The sequence below is a fragment of the Sorex araneus genome, chromosome 5, assembly GCF_027595985.1.
Source record: "Sorex araneus isolate mSorAra2 chromosome 5, mSorAra2.pri, whole genome shotgun sequence".
NCBI classification, from domain to species: Eukaryota; Metazoa; Chordata; class Mammalia; order Eulipotyphla; family Soricidae; genus Sorex; species Sorex araneus.
In genome coordinates, this window is record NC_073306.1 from 99,651,162 (window position 1) to 99,670,985 (window position 19,824).

Genomic DNA, 19,824 nt, shown 5'->3' on the forward strand with positions numbered 1-19,824 from the left:
GTTTAACTTTTAAAAATCTTTGAAGAAAAATAAGATTATTGAACTGAGTTGAGGTCACTGTGTTACATAAGAGGTAAATACCAGTCATGTATTCTATTTTTTAATTTCTAAACTAGAGCTCTTATATGTCTGTGTTTTGTACAGTTTTGACTAATAGTAAGTAGTGTGTTATTTTCTGTTCAGTTTAAAGAAAATTATCCTGCCTACTTTAATAAAATACTTCTTAATAAGACACTGAAGAAGCAGGTAGCTTTGATTCTAAGTGAACTTGGTACATTGAGTTTAAAGTTAGAGAATGGACCATTAATTTTACTTACCATGAAGCTTTTGTTTGACTAATTTGAATTGATAAAATGACCGTAGAACAAGGACTAATAAGAGATGAGATCTTTGAGGACTCGTGCATATAAGGACAGGCAGCCACAGGAATTCTTAAGAGTTTATAAGAAGTGAGCAGAGCAGGGAAGAATAGATTATAAGTGAGAACTCAGAAACCTTGCAGCATCTCAGGGGCATTTAATTATTCCTAGTAGCCCTGATTTTGGTGATGCTTTTACTGCCTTTTCAGCCACACATGATTTTTATTGCCCATTGTCGGCCTTCCTCCTGGGGCTCACATTTCTTGTTTTTCAGATAAGTCCACTGAGAAAAAGAAAAAGGTTTACTGTCTAAAAATTTATTTTAACAGAAGCTTTGCAATAGAAGAGTCATCGGTTTGGAATATGGTACCTGGAGGTCAATCAGTTAACTATAGACCATAAAATACACATACTTAATATATATTACATATATTCCTGTATAGGAAGACAAGTCTGATTTATAAAGATGAGATAAGGAGGAGATGCTTTGATGTACAGACAGGATGTAAACAAAAATAGGCTGCAGAGATGAACCTAAGTTCCATCTTTCTCATTGCCCTTCCAAAGTGGTGCTATGACCCTATTAATTTTCTTATTTCCTTGAATATGAATATTAGTAATTTCTACCTTAATTCCTGCAACACAGCACATACCCAATAAATGGTAACTGTAAAGTTTTAGGGATTTTCACAAAAGGAATATATCTTTTTTTACTAAATCCTCCTTTACTTAATCAATGAATGGTTGGTATTTATAGTTGGCTTTAAAGCAGCATTATGTGTTCCCAGGGGAATTCTTATCATTTTCATTTCTCACCCACCTCCCCAATTCATTGTAGGCTTGCATGTCACTTTTTTCTTTCCCATTATGTGTTTTCATAGTCTGTGATTGTGAAAAGTGTTGAGCGAAATGCCTTAAATATGTATGAAGCAAGGAAATGTCTCCTCGGACTTGAAAGCAGTGGGGTTACCATAGCAACCAGTCCTTCCCCAGCATCATGCCCTGCCGGTCTGTCATGTCCCAGTTTGGATATCTTAGCCTCTGCAGGCCTCGGACTCACTGGACTAGGTATAAAATTTATTATTATACCACTCTGCAGTCACTGGGGGAATGCTTTTCTGGTTCCCTTTCTTTCTGTTGTTTGGAGTTATATTTTGAAGGCTATTTTTCCCTCTTCAAGTCTTAAGACCAGATGAAAAGCCACAAAACTCAAATATACACACGTGCTCATCTATATCGCTCTTGATTTCTATTTCCTACACTTTTCTTATTTTGGGCATAAATAATAGAGGTCTGACTTTTTCTTTTCAGTGGCTGTTCTTCTAAATTAAGAATGCCACCGAGGATGAAGTGGGCAGGCTGCCTGTAATTTATGTGTTTGTTCTCTCTTGCATTTGCAATATTGCCATCAGTCCCCAGAGATAAAGATTATCCAGTTTGCTTTTCAAAAAATAATTGCCAATCCGTAGGAGGGGGGAGAGGTGCAGCTAGCAGAACCCAATCCACCCTCAACTGCTAGACCTGCCTCTGCTGGACAAAGGAAATCTAGTGTACAGCCACCCCAGGGGGCAAAGGGGACTTATTTAGATCAGAGGTGAAGAACAGAAGGATGAAACAGTAACTTCATCTTGGTTGCTGGAGTAGGTGAGCCACTCCATAGTCATGGTCACATACATTGACTCATTTATGGATTCCCATTTTACAGGCTGAAATTAGTTGCTATATTATAAATTTATCACAAATTGCACATTTTTTATATAAAAAGTTCAAACAGCAGGGTTGGCAAGATAGTACAGCAGGTGGGGCATGTGCCTTGAACATGACCAACCCCAGTTCAATCTACAGCAAAACATGTGGTCCCTTGAGCATCTCTAAGAGTGATCCCATAGCACAGAGCCAGAAGTAAGACCCAAGCACCGTGGATGTGTCCTCCCAAACTAGGAGGTGAAGGAATAGGGTTCTATCGAATCATTTTGCCTTATTCATTTTCAATCTGACATAAAAACAAGACCCAGCAGTCTTTATTTTGCTTCCAGGAACCACTTTAAACAAATTGCGCAGGTCAGAGGGATAGCTTAATATATTGAATGTTTTGCATTGAAGCTCCCTGGGTTTGATTCCCGGCACTACATGGTCCTCTGAGCACTGGCTGTGAGCTCTGGGTGTGCCCCCTTCCCCCTCAAAAAAAATATAATAAAGTCACCACAAAATGTTAGAGTATGGATTTAGTTTCCAAGGAGGGTCTGCCTTGACACCATTATATTACTATATAGATTATTTATTTCCTTTCTTCCCTAAACTCTATTTTGATTTTAGAATACTTGGATCAACTTCATCTCTAATTTCATTCTCTATAAAATATGAGCACCACCAAGAGTGATTCCTAAGTGCAGATCCAGGAGTAACCCCTGAGCATCTCTACATGTTGCCCCAAACAAAACAAAAGGCATTATTTAAATGCCTGTAGGGAAATTTCATCTATATTAAATCCTTAAAAAAATTTTTTGAGAGAGAGCTTTTCATATGTATTGAAAAGGAGCAGCCAGGTATATCTTCTGACTTAGGCTGAGCTACAGAGATTAGGGTTTTTTTTTTTCTGGTTGGTTTATTTTTGTATTGGGGCCACACTCAGAAGTAGTTAGGGCTTACTCCTGGACCTCTACAAAGAAAACTACATAACTCTACTCCATGAAATAAAAGAGGACATGAGGAAATGGAAACATATCCCCTGCTTATGGATAGGGAGAATAAACATTGTCAAAATGGCAATACTCCCAAAAGCATTATACAGATTTAACGCGATCCCTATAGGGATACCCATGGCATTCTTCAAAGAAGCGGAGCAAGCAATCCTGAAATTTATATGGAACAATAAACGCCCACGGATAGCTAAAACAATTCTTGGGAAAACGATGATGGGAGGCATCACCCTCCCCAACCTTAAACTCTACTACAAAGCGGTAATAATTAAAACAGCATGGTACTGGAACAAAGGCAGAGCTGCAGATCTATGGAACAGGGTGGAATATCCCCACACACAACCTCAAATGTATGATCATCTAATCTTTGATAAAGGAGCAAGAGATGTGAAGTGGAGCAAGGAAAGCCTCTTTAACAAATGGTGCTGGCACAACTGGACAATCACATGCAAAAAAATGGGCTTAGAACTCGACCTGACACCATGCACAAAAGTCAGATCAAAATGGATTAAAGACCTCAACATCAGACCACAAACCATAAGGTACATTGAAGACAAGGTCGGCAAAACCCTCCAGGATATTGAAGATAAAGGTATCTTCAAAGATGACACGGAACTAAGCAATCTAGTAAAAACAGAGATCAACAAATGGGACTACATTAAACTAAAAAGCTTCTGCACCACAAAAGATACAGTGACCAGAATACAAAGACTATCTACAGAATGGGAAAGGATATTTACACAATACCCATCAGATAAGGGGTTGATATCAAGGGTATATAAAGCACTGGTTGAACTCTACAAGAAGAAAACATCCAACCCCATCAAAAAATGGGGCGAAGAAATGAACAGAAACTTTACCAAGGAAGAGATACGAATGGCCAAAAGGCACATGAAAAAGTGCTCTACATCACTAGTCGTCAGAGAGATGCAGATCAAAACAACCATGAGATACCACCTCACACCACAGAGGCTAGCACACATCCAAAAGAACAAAAGCAACCGCTGTTGGAGAGGATGTGGGGAGAAAGGGACCCTTCTACACTGCTGGTGGGAATGCCGGCTAGTTCAGCCCTTTTGGAAAACAGTATGGACGATTCTCAAAAAACTAGAGGTTGAGCTCCCATTTGACCCAGCAATACCACTGCTGGGAATATATCCCAGAAAAGCCAAAAAGTATAGTCGAAGTGACATATGCACTTATATGTTCACCGCAGCACTGTTTACAATAGCCAAAATCTGGAAAAAACCCGAGTGCCCTAGAACAGATGACTGTTTGAAGAAACTCTGGTACATCTATACAATGGAATACTATGCAGCTGTTAGAAAAAATGAGGTCATGACGTTTGCATATAAGTGGATCAACATGGAAAGTATCATGCTAAGTGAAATGAGTCAGAAAGAGAGAGACAGACATAGAAAGATTGCACTCATCTGTGGAATATAGAATAATAGACTAGGATTCTAACACCCAAGAATAGTAGAAATAAGTACCAGGAGATTGTTTCCATGGCTTGGAGGCTGGTCTCTCATTCTGGGTAACTCAGGGAAGGAACCACCAAGTAAAATGTGGTTGGAGGTCATGTGGGGGAAGGGTGAGGCGGGCCGAATACAGACTAGAGACTGAACACAATGGCCACTCAACACCTTTATTGCAAACCACAACACCTAATCAGAGAGAGAGAACAAAAGGGAATTCCCTGCCATAGTGGCAGTTTGGGGTGGGGGGAGACGGGAGTGGGGAGGGGGGGAGGGATGTTGGGTTTACGGGTGGTGGAGAATGGGCACTGGTGAAGGGATGGGTTATCGAACTTTGTATGGGGGAAGCATGAGCACAAAGATGTATGGATCTGTAACTGTACCCTCACGATGACTCTCTAATTAAAAGTAAACTAATAAAAATAAATAAATAAATAAATAAATAAAATAAATAAATAAAATGGGTGTAATACTTGCACCTTCATAGTATCATGATTCAATTTGAAACAGCCGACAGTGGTAAACATCCATAGTAAACAAGGCACATGGGAAATTTTCAGTTATGATAGTAGAGTGTTAAATTACAAACTCTCTTTCACAGCAGCACTGACAGGTTGCTCTCAGACCCTGAACTGAGTGCTGCAGAAAGCCCTTTGGCAGACAAGAAAGCTCCTGGAGTGAGCGCGCTGCTGAAGAGGGCCGCAGCTGCCCAGCAAAACTGGGAAAGGGCGCGTCTTGCCCCTCGGCCCTCTTACATCAACACGCAGGTAATGAGGTTAAAGAATGGGAAGGGCGTCCAGATGGAGAGTTTGGAATGGGAGATTCAGTGAGTGTTTAGCAGTAGTGCAGAAATCAGATTTCCCTTCTGCACTCCAGACCAAATTAAATTTAAATATATTTGCAATAGTTAGGAATCGGTTCTAACTAAATGTTAACACTAAACTACAAGAATTAACTTACAAAGAATTAGTTAATATTTAAAATGACAAAACAATGTATATCTTTCTTATAAAAAGACATTGTTCATCAGCTGCTTAAATTTTAGATTAAAATGAATTTTAGATGATGAATTTTAGACTTATTTCTCTTTTAGTGCTTCAAAACTGTAGCACTGTAGCACTGTCGTCCCATTGTTCATCGATTTGCTCGAGTGGGCACCAGTAACGTTTTCATTGCGAGACTTGTTGTTACTGTTTTTGGCATATTGAATACGACACAGGGAGCTTGCCAGCAGAGCTTGGAGAGCTCCCTGTGTGAGCGAGATACTCTTGGGTAGCTTGCCAGGCTCTACCATGTGGGCGAGACACTCTCAGTAGCTTGCCGGGCTCTCTGAGAGGAACAGTGGAATCAAACCCCGGTTGGCCACATGCAAGGCAAATGCCCTTATCCACTTTGCTATCACTCCAGCCCCGCTTCACAACAACCTTGAGTAATAGATATACTTATAAAATGAAAATTTTGTATTTGTTGTATGATTGACACAGTTACAAAAATTAATATAAAATTATTTATAAAGTAGATACCAAATACTAATGATTAAATTAGAATAATTTAATACTAATACTAATGATTAATTAGAAAAAAAACAGAAGATAAAGTAATTTCCTCAGCAGGAATTTTTCCTTAGCAGGAATTTTTTTTTTTAGGTAAACTGCTCAATAAAATGTTGAGCATAAAATTCAGAAATCAAATTTCCATTTAGATCGCAATATGAAAAAGAAGAATTTTGTGCTTTTGAAGATTCTTACATATATTGATTTCAGTGACAGAATAACTGAGTAGACTTTCTTAGTTCACTGTAAGAGATTTATGATCCCCTTTAACCACTTTTCCCCAAAGGAATAATTTTTCACAAAATCCTAGAAAGAGAAAGATCAGATATGTCAAGTAAATTAATTCATGGAATTAAATTATACTTATATATTTCCAGTGAAAACCATGGTGCAGTTCCATTTGTATTTTATTTTTTGCATTTCAGCATTTTTCTAATATTGTGTTTAGATGAATATATTTATAAAAGCCATGGCTTTTGTAAAGTCATTTTTTAAGTATTTTATATTTGATATAAACTTTTACATGCCAGGTTTATTTGTAAATTTAGCATCAAAAACAATATATTTACCTGGATCTTTATTTTCACTTAATATAAATTAAAATTCTCTCAACTAATAAGTGCCAAATTCCTTTTATAAAAGGGAATTTGGCATTTGTAGTTAATCTCTAAGTCCATCTTGCAGCTCTTACTTTCTTTTCTATCAGGTTTTCACCTGTAGTGAACCATTTTTATGTTTCTTCTTTGAGGATAAACGTTCCAGTGCTAGAGTTTCAATTTAAGTTGTTGTATTTATACCACTAGTGAAGACCTGACTCTTAAAATCAGTAAGAAATCAGTGGTAGTCATTGAGAAATACTGAAGACTTCCCTAGTTCCTTTAGCTTTGAATGACGTGTCTCCTGACTGTTCTTGTACTTTATCCAGCTTTTTTCCACATTTACCTCACTTATTAATTTATTTCATGGTTATCTTTTCACTCATTCCTGTTAATACTCTTAATGCTTTGAAACTATAATTTTTAAAAAATCATTATTGTATTCTTCCACAAAGTTCAGCACAGTCCCGTTAATGAGAAGGTGCTCAAACTCATGCTGAACCAATTAATGAATTCAAGCATTTCCCCACACCTTGCCCTTAGTTGTTAATTAACAATTGTTTATTTTTAATTACAAGGCCATTTTAAACCTAGGATTTAAAAAATATAATCAAATTTTGTTATCTGAAAAGCTGGCTCTTTCGGTTTACTGTCAAATTCTCAAATTCATATGGGATAGTTCTGTTTACTTTTATTACTCTGGTCTAATTATCATTTATAGCATATTTCACTCTGCAGAAGCAACCTGTTTTAACCCATAAATTATATATGCGGGGCTGGAGCTATAGTACAACAGGTTGGGCATTTGCCTTGCACGCGGCCAATCCAGGTTGGATTTCCAGCATCCCATATGGTCCTCCAAGCACCGCCGGGAGTAACTCCTGAGTGCAAAGCCAGGAGTAACCCCTATGCATGGCCGGGTGTGATCCAAGAAGAAAAAAAAAATCTATATATGCATGGTATAATCCTCCAGGAAGAAGTGCCAAAAATAAAAAAAAAAACTTTTATTTCTGGGCCACACCCAGCAGTGTTCAGGGGACTATATGGGGGGTCAGGGATTGAACCCCAGTTGACTTCATACAAGGCAAATACTCTTTCCGCTATACTGTTACTCCAGGCTGTAAAGAATTCTCATTGATTGGTTTTTAACCTTCCTCGTATCCCTAAGTGATATTTTTAAATCAAGACTTCAACTATTCCCTAAACTGGGGAGTTGAGAATACTAAGTAATTAACATTTGCAATATAGCTATATATCTCAGAATGAACTACCTTGGTCCTTGTAGACCCCTCTGGTGTTTTAGCTACTTATTTAATGTTAATAGAAAGAAAGAATGATGTCATCTAATCTTATGCAACAAAGTAAATAGAGCTAACTTTTATTGTATTGCTAAACATCATTGTAAATTAAATATAGACATTTGTCATTTATCTCACTTCAATAGCAAAGACTGTTAATTTGGTTCAGCAGTTTCTCAAGCTGTGATAGATATCATTTCAGCCATGTTTAACTTAAAAGAAAAAGATTTTTAAGAAAAAGAAACAGATAAACTGAAAGCATTTTTTTAGTGAAGTGTTTTCACAGTTTATGTTGTTCAGCTATTCTTTATCTTATATTGGTCCTGGTATTTAGAAGTTTATATCAGATAATTTTTTCTTATTAAGGAAGTTTGTTAGTTCATAATTATTATAACTTAAAAGCAAGAGGCAGTAATTCTTTATTCTAATTAGTTTTCAAAACATGTTTAGGGCCAGAATGATAGTACAGGCATCGATGTGTATCAAAGCTTAGCATTTGGACAGACTGATTCATGGCTCAAAATCATCTAATCATGGAGTAATTTGGCATGTCATCTGTTTAGAGTACAATAAAGATATTTTTTCTGTTTTACTTTAAGGCCTTTGACTATGAACAAAAGAAGCTATTAGCAACCAAAGGTATGTGATACATTGTTGATCTATACCTTGATTTTTATTTTTTAAAGCAGACCTATACAAAGTTTGGGGAAAAATTGAGATACTTTTTACTTATAGAAAAGAAACCAAGAATGTTTATGTTTAAATTACACAAATCTTGTTTAAGTTAAATGTATTTTGTTGAATAGATTAACATTAGATCACCACAATACTATAGCATATTTGAATTCACTGTTTCAGATAAGATGTGTTATGAAGATATTTTAAAGCATTTTATTCTAAACTTAGTGATTATTAATAAACAGTGATTATTTCTTTACATATATCAAAATCAGCATTCACTGGTATTTTGTGTAATACATTAAGAGTACAAAGCATTTGTTTCATAATTCTGTTTTCCAAAGCTATGTTAAAGAAACCAGTGGTGACAGAGGTCCGAACACCCACAAATACCTGGAGTGGCCTGGGGTTTTCTAAGTCCATGCCGGCTGAGACTATCAAGGAACTGAGAAGAGCTAACCATGTATCGTATAAACCCACAATGACAACTACTTTTGAGGTTTGTAGAATCGTACCCTACTCATTCTTCCTATATATTCTCCTATAGAAAAGAGAACATTCACCTTCTCTACATACACCCCTCCTTTATTTCAATAAGGAAAATCATCTATAGCTTATTTGTTTTGTAAAATTCCTATTTCTATAAAGTTGTAACAGCCTTGTAGGGTTTTCATAAATCTATTAAAATTGTACATCATCCATTAGGAGATATAAGTTCGGATAAATCTGCTTTTGTTAAGAAGAGAGTTTTTTAAGTGATAGGACAAGACTGAGATATTAGGTAAAGGACATATATAAGAGTACACAAAAATATATTAAGATAAAAGACACCTTATACAATGTATAAAATAACCTTATACAAATGGCATCACTTGTAATCCTCTATTGGGGGAAAAGGCAAATACTTAACAAAGCTTTCTGATATGAGCTAAAAATTCAGTGTATTCAGCTATGCCAGGAACATAGCAGGAAATGCTGCAAACAAGAGTTCCAAAGTTTTATGTTTCCCAGATGTTGGCTCCTCTGCTCCGGGTGAGACTGGGAAGCTGGCATCCTCACCACATTGAGAAGGGATCCAGGGACCCAGAGCCCTCAGCCAGGCCACACGTGATCACACAGCAAGGCTTTTTCCATTTGAGAGTATCAGATTTTGGCTATAAACCTGGGAGAATAGGGGTAGAGCTAAAGAGAGTTGAACTCACGCACACAAAATACTGAGGAGACGAGAGACAAACCCGAACTTGGATGAAAATGATTAATCCAAGAAACACAGTCTTCTACTATAAGCCAAAAAGCAAACGCTGGCTAAGGGCTTCATAATTATAAGTCTAAAAACTAGCATTTGTAGATTGACTTTTTTTTTTTTTTACCCATAGTCTTTGTAATAAACTAGACCATTGATGAAAGGCAAACCAAATGTGCTATTTTGTGTGTTTGTTTCTTTGAGCAAGTGAAAAAGAAAATACCACTCAAACACTAAAAAGAACTGTCTCCTGCGAATTCCATTGTCAGACTTACAATAGCAAGCCAGCAGGCTATATTTAAAGATTGAAGTTACAGCCAGCTGTCAAAATGTAGAAGCCATTATGAATAATGTCGGGGCACTAGGAGGTACACTCCTTTTTTTGCCCTTAGAGCTATGAGAGAAAAGAAACATTTTCTTTTGATGCTAGAGACCCTAAGACTGCTGTGGTAAAATTTAGACTTTCAATTGATGCATCCTTGGCTACCAGTTTCAACCAGCCTTGCTTTTGGCAGAATAGAGTGAGTAGGTGGTTGGTTCTGTGTCTGTACCGATAGAGGTGAAATATTTTACCTTTGAAATCCTAATTGTTTGCTACGATCAATAGCACAGCATTGAAATTATATTTATTCTGTAAATGTAGTGGTCAAATATAGGAGTCTGACAGTCACCACTATCACAAGCGTGGTTCTGGTGAACAATTTCACTCTTTAACTTCTTATTTGGGGTGGTTTGAGGGTTATATGAGAGGGCATCAGTATGTAACACAATACATGTTATTTCCACTGGAAAATGTTACTAGGAGTCTGATAAAAGTATTTTAATACTTATTTAATAAGTATTAATAAAATACTTAATAAGTATTTTAATACTTATTGCTGAAACTATTACTGGACATTCAACTCGACACACTTCTTATATCTAGAGAAAGACCTTGGGCCAGTCCATGAAGACAGTGCATAGTCATGATTACCTTAGATCACTTTCATTGATTTCTTTTTGTTGTTGTTTATTTGAGGGACATACCCAGTGGTGCTCGGGCTTACTCCTGGTTCTGCTGCATTCAGGGAGTACTCTTGGTGGTGCTTGGAGGACCATATGGGGTGCTAGGGGATCAAACCTGGGTTTGCTGCATGCAAGACAAACGCTCACCTGCTGTACTGTTGTCCAGCCCCGTTTTTGGTTTCTTGATGGGTTACAAGGTATATTTCCACTTAGAAGCTTTTCGGTTCTTGTAACCTTTCAGTACAAACACGGCTCAGGAAAGTTAACTGTATTATTTGAGACCATGGCAAAAGAAATGAGAAAGGACTTGAATTCTTTTTGTGGGGGACAGAGGTGGTGGGTGTGGGGGGACGGTTTGAATACTTGGTGGGGGCCAAACCTGGTGATGCTTGGGGCACTGTATGTGGTGCCAGGAATTTGACTGGGATCAGTCACAAGCAAGACAGCCTTATATTAATGGCTTAATCCAGAGAGTACTTAGCAGTAACTCATAAATGATCCAGAACCATGTTGCCCTACCTTAACAGACATAAGAATCACTTGGCGAGCTTGAGAAAAGTGACCAGTTTTCCCTCAAGATTTCATCAGGTAGGGAACAGGCATCAGGAATTCACATTTTCGGCAGAAGTCTAGTGTGAAACTGATGTGCTAAGTCAGAAACACAAAGGGGCTGGCGATTTTGTACAAATGATAGCAGAACCTGCCACTCTTGTTCTGGAACATACCAAGGACCAGTTGGGCCACTTTCTGAGGACAAGATGTGAAAGGTCTGGCTCAATCCTTTCCTGTGGCTTTTCTGGCTTTGGTTCTTCTGGACTTGCTGTCCCACCTTCTTGGCTGATGTCTAGTAGCCCCTTTCACTTGAAAGGTCAGGAAGTGGGTGTGACCAGCTAGATCAGAGCCCAGGCATTCCCCACACAACCCTAGTCTTGAGGACCGCTTTTGTTTTTTTTAATTTTGTTTCGTATTTCATGGAGGGCCAAGGGTCTCTCTGACTCTTGACAAAGGTAGAGAGCCCTGTAGTCTCCTTTTATTGATCATGGTACCTCAAAAGGCGCAATACAGAGACATCACCAAAGACATGAAAGAAAATTACAGAAAGAACATTGAGATAGCGAAACATTGTTGAGGACCGTTTTTAAACACTGCTGATGAAAAGATGTGATCCATCTTTCTTTGGAAGTAGTGTCTCTGTTGTGTGTGTAAGACTTAAATTTACCCTCATTGCTTCTAAGATCTGGGGAAATCCACCCTCCCCCACCCCCCATCTTACATGACCAGTTGGTATTTGCGTATACCTGCCTTTCCTTTTTTCTACTATAGCTTAGAGCTGTTTACAAAAACTAGGCATTGAGGTTTGTGTTTGTAGTTTAGGGACAGCATGGAAGACTTACCTGGAGGGAGGTGGATTAAAATTTGTAAGGAGAGATTATCACAACCCTGGAGAGATGGTGTAGAATGGTGGAGCTCATGCTTTGTGTGCCGGAGCCCTGGGTTTGATCCCTGGCACCACAGGGCCCTCCGAGAATGGTGCTGGGAATAGCCCCCAAACACTGCTGTAACCCCAAACCAAAATCACACACACACACACACACACAAACACACACACACAACAAGACTTGACCACATTTCTGCTTATAGCACTAATATTTTCAAATTGGAGGATGACTAGAAAACTTTTTCCATTTTTCCATACTCTTTTCCAAAGAAAAATAAAACCAAATGGTCATGGAGAATGCTGATCTATGAGAAGAAACATGTTTGGCCAGTAGGTTCTGCTGGGTGTGGGCCCCTCTCTGTGCCAGAGATCAAGGCACTTGGAGTTTCTTACTCTAGGAAACTTGCCCCAGGCAAGTCTAGCTTTGAGTTCTGTATTCGGATCACAGAGTAGCTAGACTTAAATCATTGTTTCCAGTTAGGGTAGCCATGATAAAAAAGCCTGATCCCAAGAGCTCCTTTAGATAAGAAGTAAACAGCTTGAGGCTTTTTTTATTTTCTGCAAGACTCAAAAAATATGATCCTGTGATACATAGGTCTTTGACCTATCAAGAGAACTATAAAGAGATTTGAAATTATGCTTTTGATATTTTTTGACACTTATTTCTTAAAAGTTTAAGTAATGGTCACATAGCCTTAGGAACAACAACTTCCTGCATTAGGAGTCATAAGTGTATCTAATTTCTTCAGTAACAAGAGTAATGAAATTATTTAAAATTTTACAAATCAAAGAATGGAGGTAAGCTAAGATGTTTTTTGTATTTTATTTGTATTTTAACAAATAATTATTGATACTAAACTAGTTATATAATTATATTTTACTCCAACATATTTCTTTAACTTGCCTGATATAGCAAAGTGAATGAAATCAGCTAGGAAGTTTTATATAGTCAGGAAACAGAGTCAGAACTTACTTTGTATTTTTTCACATAATGACCTTGAGAATGGTTCTAGCAATTATAGTTTTCTCCCTTGCTACACTGGTTTTTTTCTTGGTTGAAATATATAATGTTAAAGATGTTTTGAATTGAAAAGCCGATTACTTTTTATGTCAGTCATATCTTTTTTCCAATGTTCCCTTCCAAAAGTTAGTACATGGAATGTGTAGGAGAAAACATCTTTTGAGACTTAGTAATTCCACCAATATTAAATACCTTCTATGTTCCAGTCAATTTTGGCACTAAAGATAAAATCTTTAAATATAAGGCTCTTAATTTCATGAACATTTTAATCTTTATTGGATACAAAGGTTTTGCTCTTCTTAAAGGCATTCATTAATAAAATCCCCTGTTTAAATAGAAACAGATGCTGCTTTAGAGTAGGTTATCATTGTAGGCTAATGATCAGATGACATCCATGCTAAGATTTCAGTGCCAAAAAGACCAATATTGTGACAATTTCGAGCAAGAGCACTGGCATAAGGGAATAACTGGCATTTAGGGAATAACTGGCATTACATACTAAAGTCAGAACGAGCTCATGGAGTAGAACATGGATATGTTGGTGGACTATTGAAATATAAGGTTAGAGGGTTTTTTCCCCTTTATTTTTTAAATTTTTCCTCCCAAGAGTTTTTTGTTGAATCACTCTGAAGTAGACCTTTACAAAGCTGTTCATGATTAGGTTTCAGTCCTACAGTGTTCCAACACCCATCCATCCACCGGTGTACATTTCACAGCACCAGTGTTTCCAGTTTCCCTCCCATCACCTCCCACCCTACCCCCAGCCTGCTTTTATGTTAGGCACCTCTCTCTCTCTATTTCTCTCCTACCCTCCTTTTGGGCATTGTAGTTTGCGATACTGATAAAGGTTGTCATGTATATCTCTTGTACTTTTAACACTCAGTTCTTGTCCAGTGTGATCATTTCCAACTGTTATTGTCATACTGGTCCCTTCTCTATTTTACCTACCCTCTGCCCCATATAGACTTGTGGTAGATTCCAACCATTGACCAATACTCCTTTCCCTGGCTTTGGATGTGGGGAGAAAGTGACGTTCCTTCACTGTTGGTGAGAATACTGACTGGTCCAGCTTTTTGGAAAACAATATGGATATCCTTCAAAAAACTAGAAATTGAGCTCTCATTTGGCCCAGCAATACCACTTCTGGCAGTATACTGTGGGAGCCCAAAAACACACAGCAGAAACACGATTTGCACTCCTGTGTTCATTGCAGCACTATTCACAATAGCCAGAATCTAGAAACAACCTGAGTGCCCGAGAATAGATGACTGGATAAAGAAACTATGGTACATCTAAACAGTGGAATACTACACAGCTGTTAGGAATAACGAGGCCATTCAATTTGCTTATAAATGGATGGACATGGAGAATTCCATGCTGAGTGAGATGAGTCAGAAGGAGAAGTTCAGATATAGAATGACTTCATTTGTGGTATATGTATATTAAATTAAAAAAAGGTTGGAGTTTCTAACTCAGATATGGCACACCTCAATCTATAATAAAATACTGGAAAAGTGCTCTAAGACTTTAGAATTATGATTTGCTCTTTTTTAAAGTTGTTTATGGGAAATGGACTGTTGGGGTGGGAAATAAGGGTAGACTAAAAATGTCTAGTAAAGTGACATGATGACAGGATACAGAGAAGTAGGTAGAATTGGGCATGTTTAGAATCAGCCTGGATAGTATTGCTGATGGGTTAGATATGGTGAGGGAAGGAGGAATCAAGGCTGATTCAGTTTGCTTGTATGGGTAATCAATAGTTATATTTCCAATACCCTAATTTAAAATTAGGATAGGGCAGTTAAGTGTAAGGTGTCAGTTTGACAGTTCTGTGATTCTAGAGGTTAAAGATGTCAAACATGGAGGTAATGATTTGCAGTCCTGGATATCATTCAGCTTTGAAAAATAAGATTACTTAATGAGAAACTGAAGTGTAATGAGAAAGAATGCTGGGACCAAACCACATGGTTAATGGACATTTGGAATAGAGAGAGGAAGAAAATCCTTTAAAGGCAGAAAACCTAGAAAATGTGTCATAAATTGAGAAGGAAAGTTTTGTTTTTGTTTTGGCCACACTCAACAGTGCTTAGGGATGACTCCTGGAATTGCTCAAGGACCGAATAGGGTGCCCAGGATTGAACCCACATCAGCCATGTGCAAGGCAAGCGCCTTACCTTCTGTATTATCTCTGACCCAGAGACTAAATGAAGGCTTGGCCACCTCTGGCTGTGCCTGAGGCTGAATTCAGTGAATTTATTAAATAGTAAGAATTTTCTTGGGATAACTTTACAAATACATAACTCTGGGGGAGGGGGAGGTATGGGGCAACACAATCAATTCTCATAATGGGAAAAAAGGGGAGACTTCACTGTATTACCACATGTCCATAGTGGATGGCTGAGGACAGAGGCTATGATCCAGACTTTACTTGAGCATTAGCATTCATGGAAACTGCAGCATTGAGCAGAGGAAGCAAATTGTACCCTAAAGTGAAATGGCACACTTCTCCTCCAAGCCCAGGAAACCCACCGTATTAAGCCTTTCTTACCTGGCTTTGTTACAGGGCTCATCTATGTCCCTATCAAGATCCAACAGTCGTGAGCACTTGGGAAGTGGAAGTGAATCTGATAACTGGCGAGATCGAAATGGAATAGGACCCGCAAGTCACAGTGAATTTGCAGGTTCTCTTGGGAGTCCCAAACGTAAACAAAACAAATCAAGTGAGCTTTGACTTTTAGTAAGACTTTTGGTGTCATCAGTTTAGAATTTGCTTACTTGGCTTAAGTGATGTTCAAATATAAACTCAGATTTCTGGTCTCTTCCTGTGGAAGTTGAGCTTCACAAACCAGGAACTATGTTCATTTATTCAGTAATTACTAATGAATACCCTAGTGCTTGAAATTCTGTTTGACTATACCTTATTTGTTATTTTTTTCCAAATGTCTAATAATGTCTAACACCTTGTAGGTGCTTGATAAATATCTGCTGAATGAATAAATCTTACAAAATATTACAGGTAATGATGAGAAAAAGATAGGGACTTAAGGAAATGAGTAATATTTGATGAACTCACTATCTTGACAATAGTAGTCATTGCCCATTGGTAAATGCTAGAAGATGAAAAGCATGCTATATTTATCTTTTCAAGTGACAAGATGTAGTTAAATTGACAAACAGTAAAGTTTAAGGCATGGCGCTTCTGAAAGTGAACAAATACAGTTAAGGCTCAGCATGCGTCCTGTGGTTTTGTCTGTAGCCATGTCCACACTTGCAAACAATAAAAAATTGGTGGGTGGACAAGAATTGACATAGCTATCATGAGATAAGTCCTTTATTAGGTTTTCTGATAAAATTGGAATCCAGAGACATGTAGCTTGAAGTGTTGGAAGAATACTTGAAGAAAGACAATCTAAATGAGTGTAGTAGACAGTAATAATAGCCAAGTTTTACCATCAGCCAAGGTGGCTGCATTGTTGAGTTTCAGATTTGAAAAGGCCTGCTGGACAGCCAAGCTTAAATATGGAAGTCTGGTGATCCTTTTCATTCCCAAGTGTATTATCAGTAGTATCTCAGAGACACCCTATTAATTACTGGTTGTTTATGTTTCTCTTCATCTTCTTTTCCTTTACCTAACTGAATTAAAATTTACTGTACAATTTAGCTGCCTCCCAAATTAGGGTTAAGTTAGTTACTAATAAAATGAAATGATTATTTTAATCTATCTTAAGAGTATAGGGAGTTTGAAAGAGAATGTAGAAAGTAATTTAAATAGAAACACAGGACTCTTAGCATATCTGTAAATATTTGCCACTAAGAATATTTTATTAAATCTTTTTTCAAATCTCAACTGGTATATTTGTTTGACCCAAAAACATGTATAAATATTTAAATGTGCAATTGCTTTACAGACTTTATTGGTATAGGGGCCTTCCAAGCATTTCTTATTAGGCCCAGAAACCACTTCCAGTTATCCTCAGCCATCTAGGTTAGCAATTGAATCAAGGGCCTAAGGATTTGGTACTACTAGTACCAAGGATCAGAACTGGTGCTTAGCATGCACCCTAGTCCTTCAAAATCTTCCCTAACCTAATATAATGATGTTTTATGAGATTTTGTATTGTTTTTGGTACTGCTGCCAAAATCTAATGTGTTTTATATACTTATAGAGTATTTTAATTCCCACTAACCTCAGTTAAGCTGAATAGCCCCATGTGCGCTATTGATCAGCACACTTTTAGATACTTTTCCTTGACATCTTTGTCAAGGTCACAAGTATCTAGGTTTTCCTTATCTATACCCAACTCTTGCAGTGTAACATTTTTCAATAACTCCATCTATATTATTTGGACAATTAATGACCTTATATCCAAGTATCCTGCCAATACTTTCCATGGTGTTATTGCCCTGTATTTTGTGTGTGTCACCCTTGACCTGGTACTTCATTGGTTATTCTTTATTAATCACTTTTGATAACTTTGAGGCTTTATCTTCAACTGGTAGAATAATTTAGGCTTCAGGGCTTAGTCCTGAATCCTTTATATACTCTCCTTACAAAAGTTAAAACAATGTCTTTCAGAGAAGCCTTATGAAGAAACATATTCCACTTCAAATATATAAAATACTCACTTTGGTTTTTGTTTAGTTTTGTTTTTGTGGCCATACACAGGGTGCTCAGGGCTTAACCCCTGGCAGTGCTCGTGCAACCACACATGGTTCTTGGCATCATACCCTGGTTGGTCACGTGCTGGGCTGGTGCCTTATCTTCTGTACTATCTCTCAACCATATGAAGGACTTATTAATTGGGAGATGAAAATAACCTGAAAAATGTGATGTGTGGCGCTCAAAAAAATTGAGCAAGATTTTTTTGATTTGACAAATCTAGAGGAGACGGATGGATCTCATTGACTGAGCATCTACCATTATCTCTCCAGGATTCCTGCAGCAGCATTGTCAAAGTAATAGATGTCTCAGTCTTTCAACATTTTGTCAGGTACTTGGCATGGCTTACTAGCCCATCACCCAGCCTGGCCTGTCATTGGATCTGAGAACCACAGATTGTAGAGAAACCTGTGCTCACCAATCAGAGAGCCATGGAAAATCCTTAGAATTTTTTCTCCAGGCACAGATTTATTTCTATCATCAGTGAAATCTAGGCTCTCCAGCATCATTCTCATTGTTTTAGATGTATTTCCTAATTTTGAAAATGCTCTATTTTGTGAACTTATTATCAAATTTTATATTTGAAATGATGGGATTTATATGTTGCAATATCAGATTCTTTTGATCTCAGGAAAGCATGGTTGTGTAAAGAGCTTGTATTTACAGTAACTCACTGTACCTTTGCTCTTCCCAGAAATCCTCCCTCCAGCTCATTTAATTCATATCAAATCAATTATAAAGAAAAAATTCTTCTGAATGCTTAGAGAGAATATAATTAATGATTATTAACTACAGAGGCACTGTTGCTGAATTGCTGCCCCTCAAGAGTAACTCTCTAAATGGCAAGAGTCTCTGAAAGCAATAACCAGCATTTCCTTAATGAAAAGCCAATGTTTTAGTAAAGAATTGCCTTATTTCTGCAGCTATTGCTCTGTTCAGCTCAACAAAGGAACTTGAAATATTGAAGTGATTAAAACTTTTAATTAAACTCTATTCTCTCTGGGCATTTACATTTTCAGCTTGTCTCTCCTTTGCCTTTCAGCGGAACACTATCTCAGCAGTAGCAATTACATGGACTGCATTTCTTCGCTGACAGGGAGCAATGGCTGTAACCTGAACAGCTCTTTCAAAGGCTCTGACCTCCCTGAGCTCTTCAGTAAGCTGGGCCTGGGTAAATACACAGACGTCTTCCAGCAGCAAGAGGTCAGTCAGTATGTATGCATTTTCCTGGGTGTCTTTATTTGGCTGTCTGTATGTCTACTTCTAGAATGGTATCACTCATTGACCTATGCCTATCCTCTCACTGAGCATTTAAATATTCAAGCTTCATAGCTTGTCTTTGCTGTTAAGAAAAATGTCATGCATATCTTGTTTAGTCAGCCGGTAAAGATGGATATGCAGAAAAGAAAAAAAGATAGCCTTCCTTTACCAGTGTTAGCGAAATGACCTAATTAGTGGATTGATTCATAGAAGCTTTGGATTCATTGTTCTCCTAAGATGAGCAACAAGTCTAGTTTTAATATGATTGAACTTAATAGTTGATATTTTTACATGTTGCACTTTAAAAAGCAGCATCTATAATATGTGTCTTTTCCTCCATCCTTGTCTGGTTACTAAAGTTCGTTATCATAGAGTATAATGTATTATTTTTACATTTATTTACTATTTGGGCTATTTCTGAACTGAGACAAAACTAACACATCTTTTGAATCCTTCCTATCATGGATCTGGATTAGACTAATCAGTCGTGGCCATTATACACTGATAGAAAGAAAGGAGGTACTGAGTGGTTTTTT

The 19,824-nt window shown here is 37.5% G+C and overlaps 1 protein-coding gene across 1 annotated transcript in view; it reads left to right on the forward strand.

Moving 5' to 3' along the window:
* The window catches only part of LOC129404979 (protein bicaudal C homolog 1-like), a 51,059-nt gene that overhangs the window by 19,724 nt on the left and 11,511 nt on the right, over nucleotides 1-19,824 (forward strand). Inside the window, 7 exon segments of the mRNA XM_055139927.1 lie at nucleotides 1,241-1,427; nucleotides 2,396-2,420; nucleotides 5,138-5,303; nucleotides 8,583-8,622; nucleotides 9,006-9,160; nucleotides 15,932-16,088; nucleotides 19,071-19,231. Of these exon segments, the coding sequence (XP_054995902.1) occupies nucleotides 1,241-1,427; nucleotides 2,396-2,420; nucleotides 5,138-5,303; nucleotides 8,583-8,622; nucleotides 9,006-9,160; nucleotides 15,932-16,088; nucleotides 19,071-19,231 (891 nt within the window).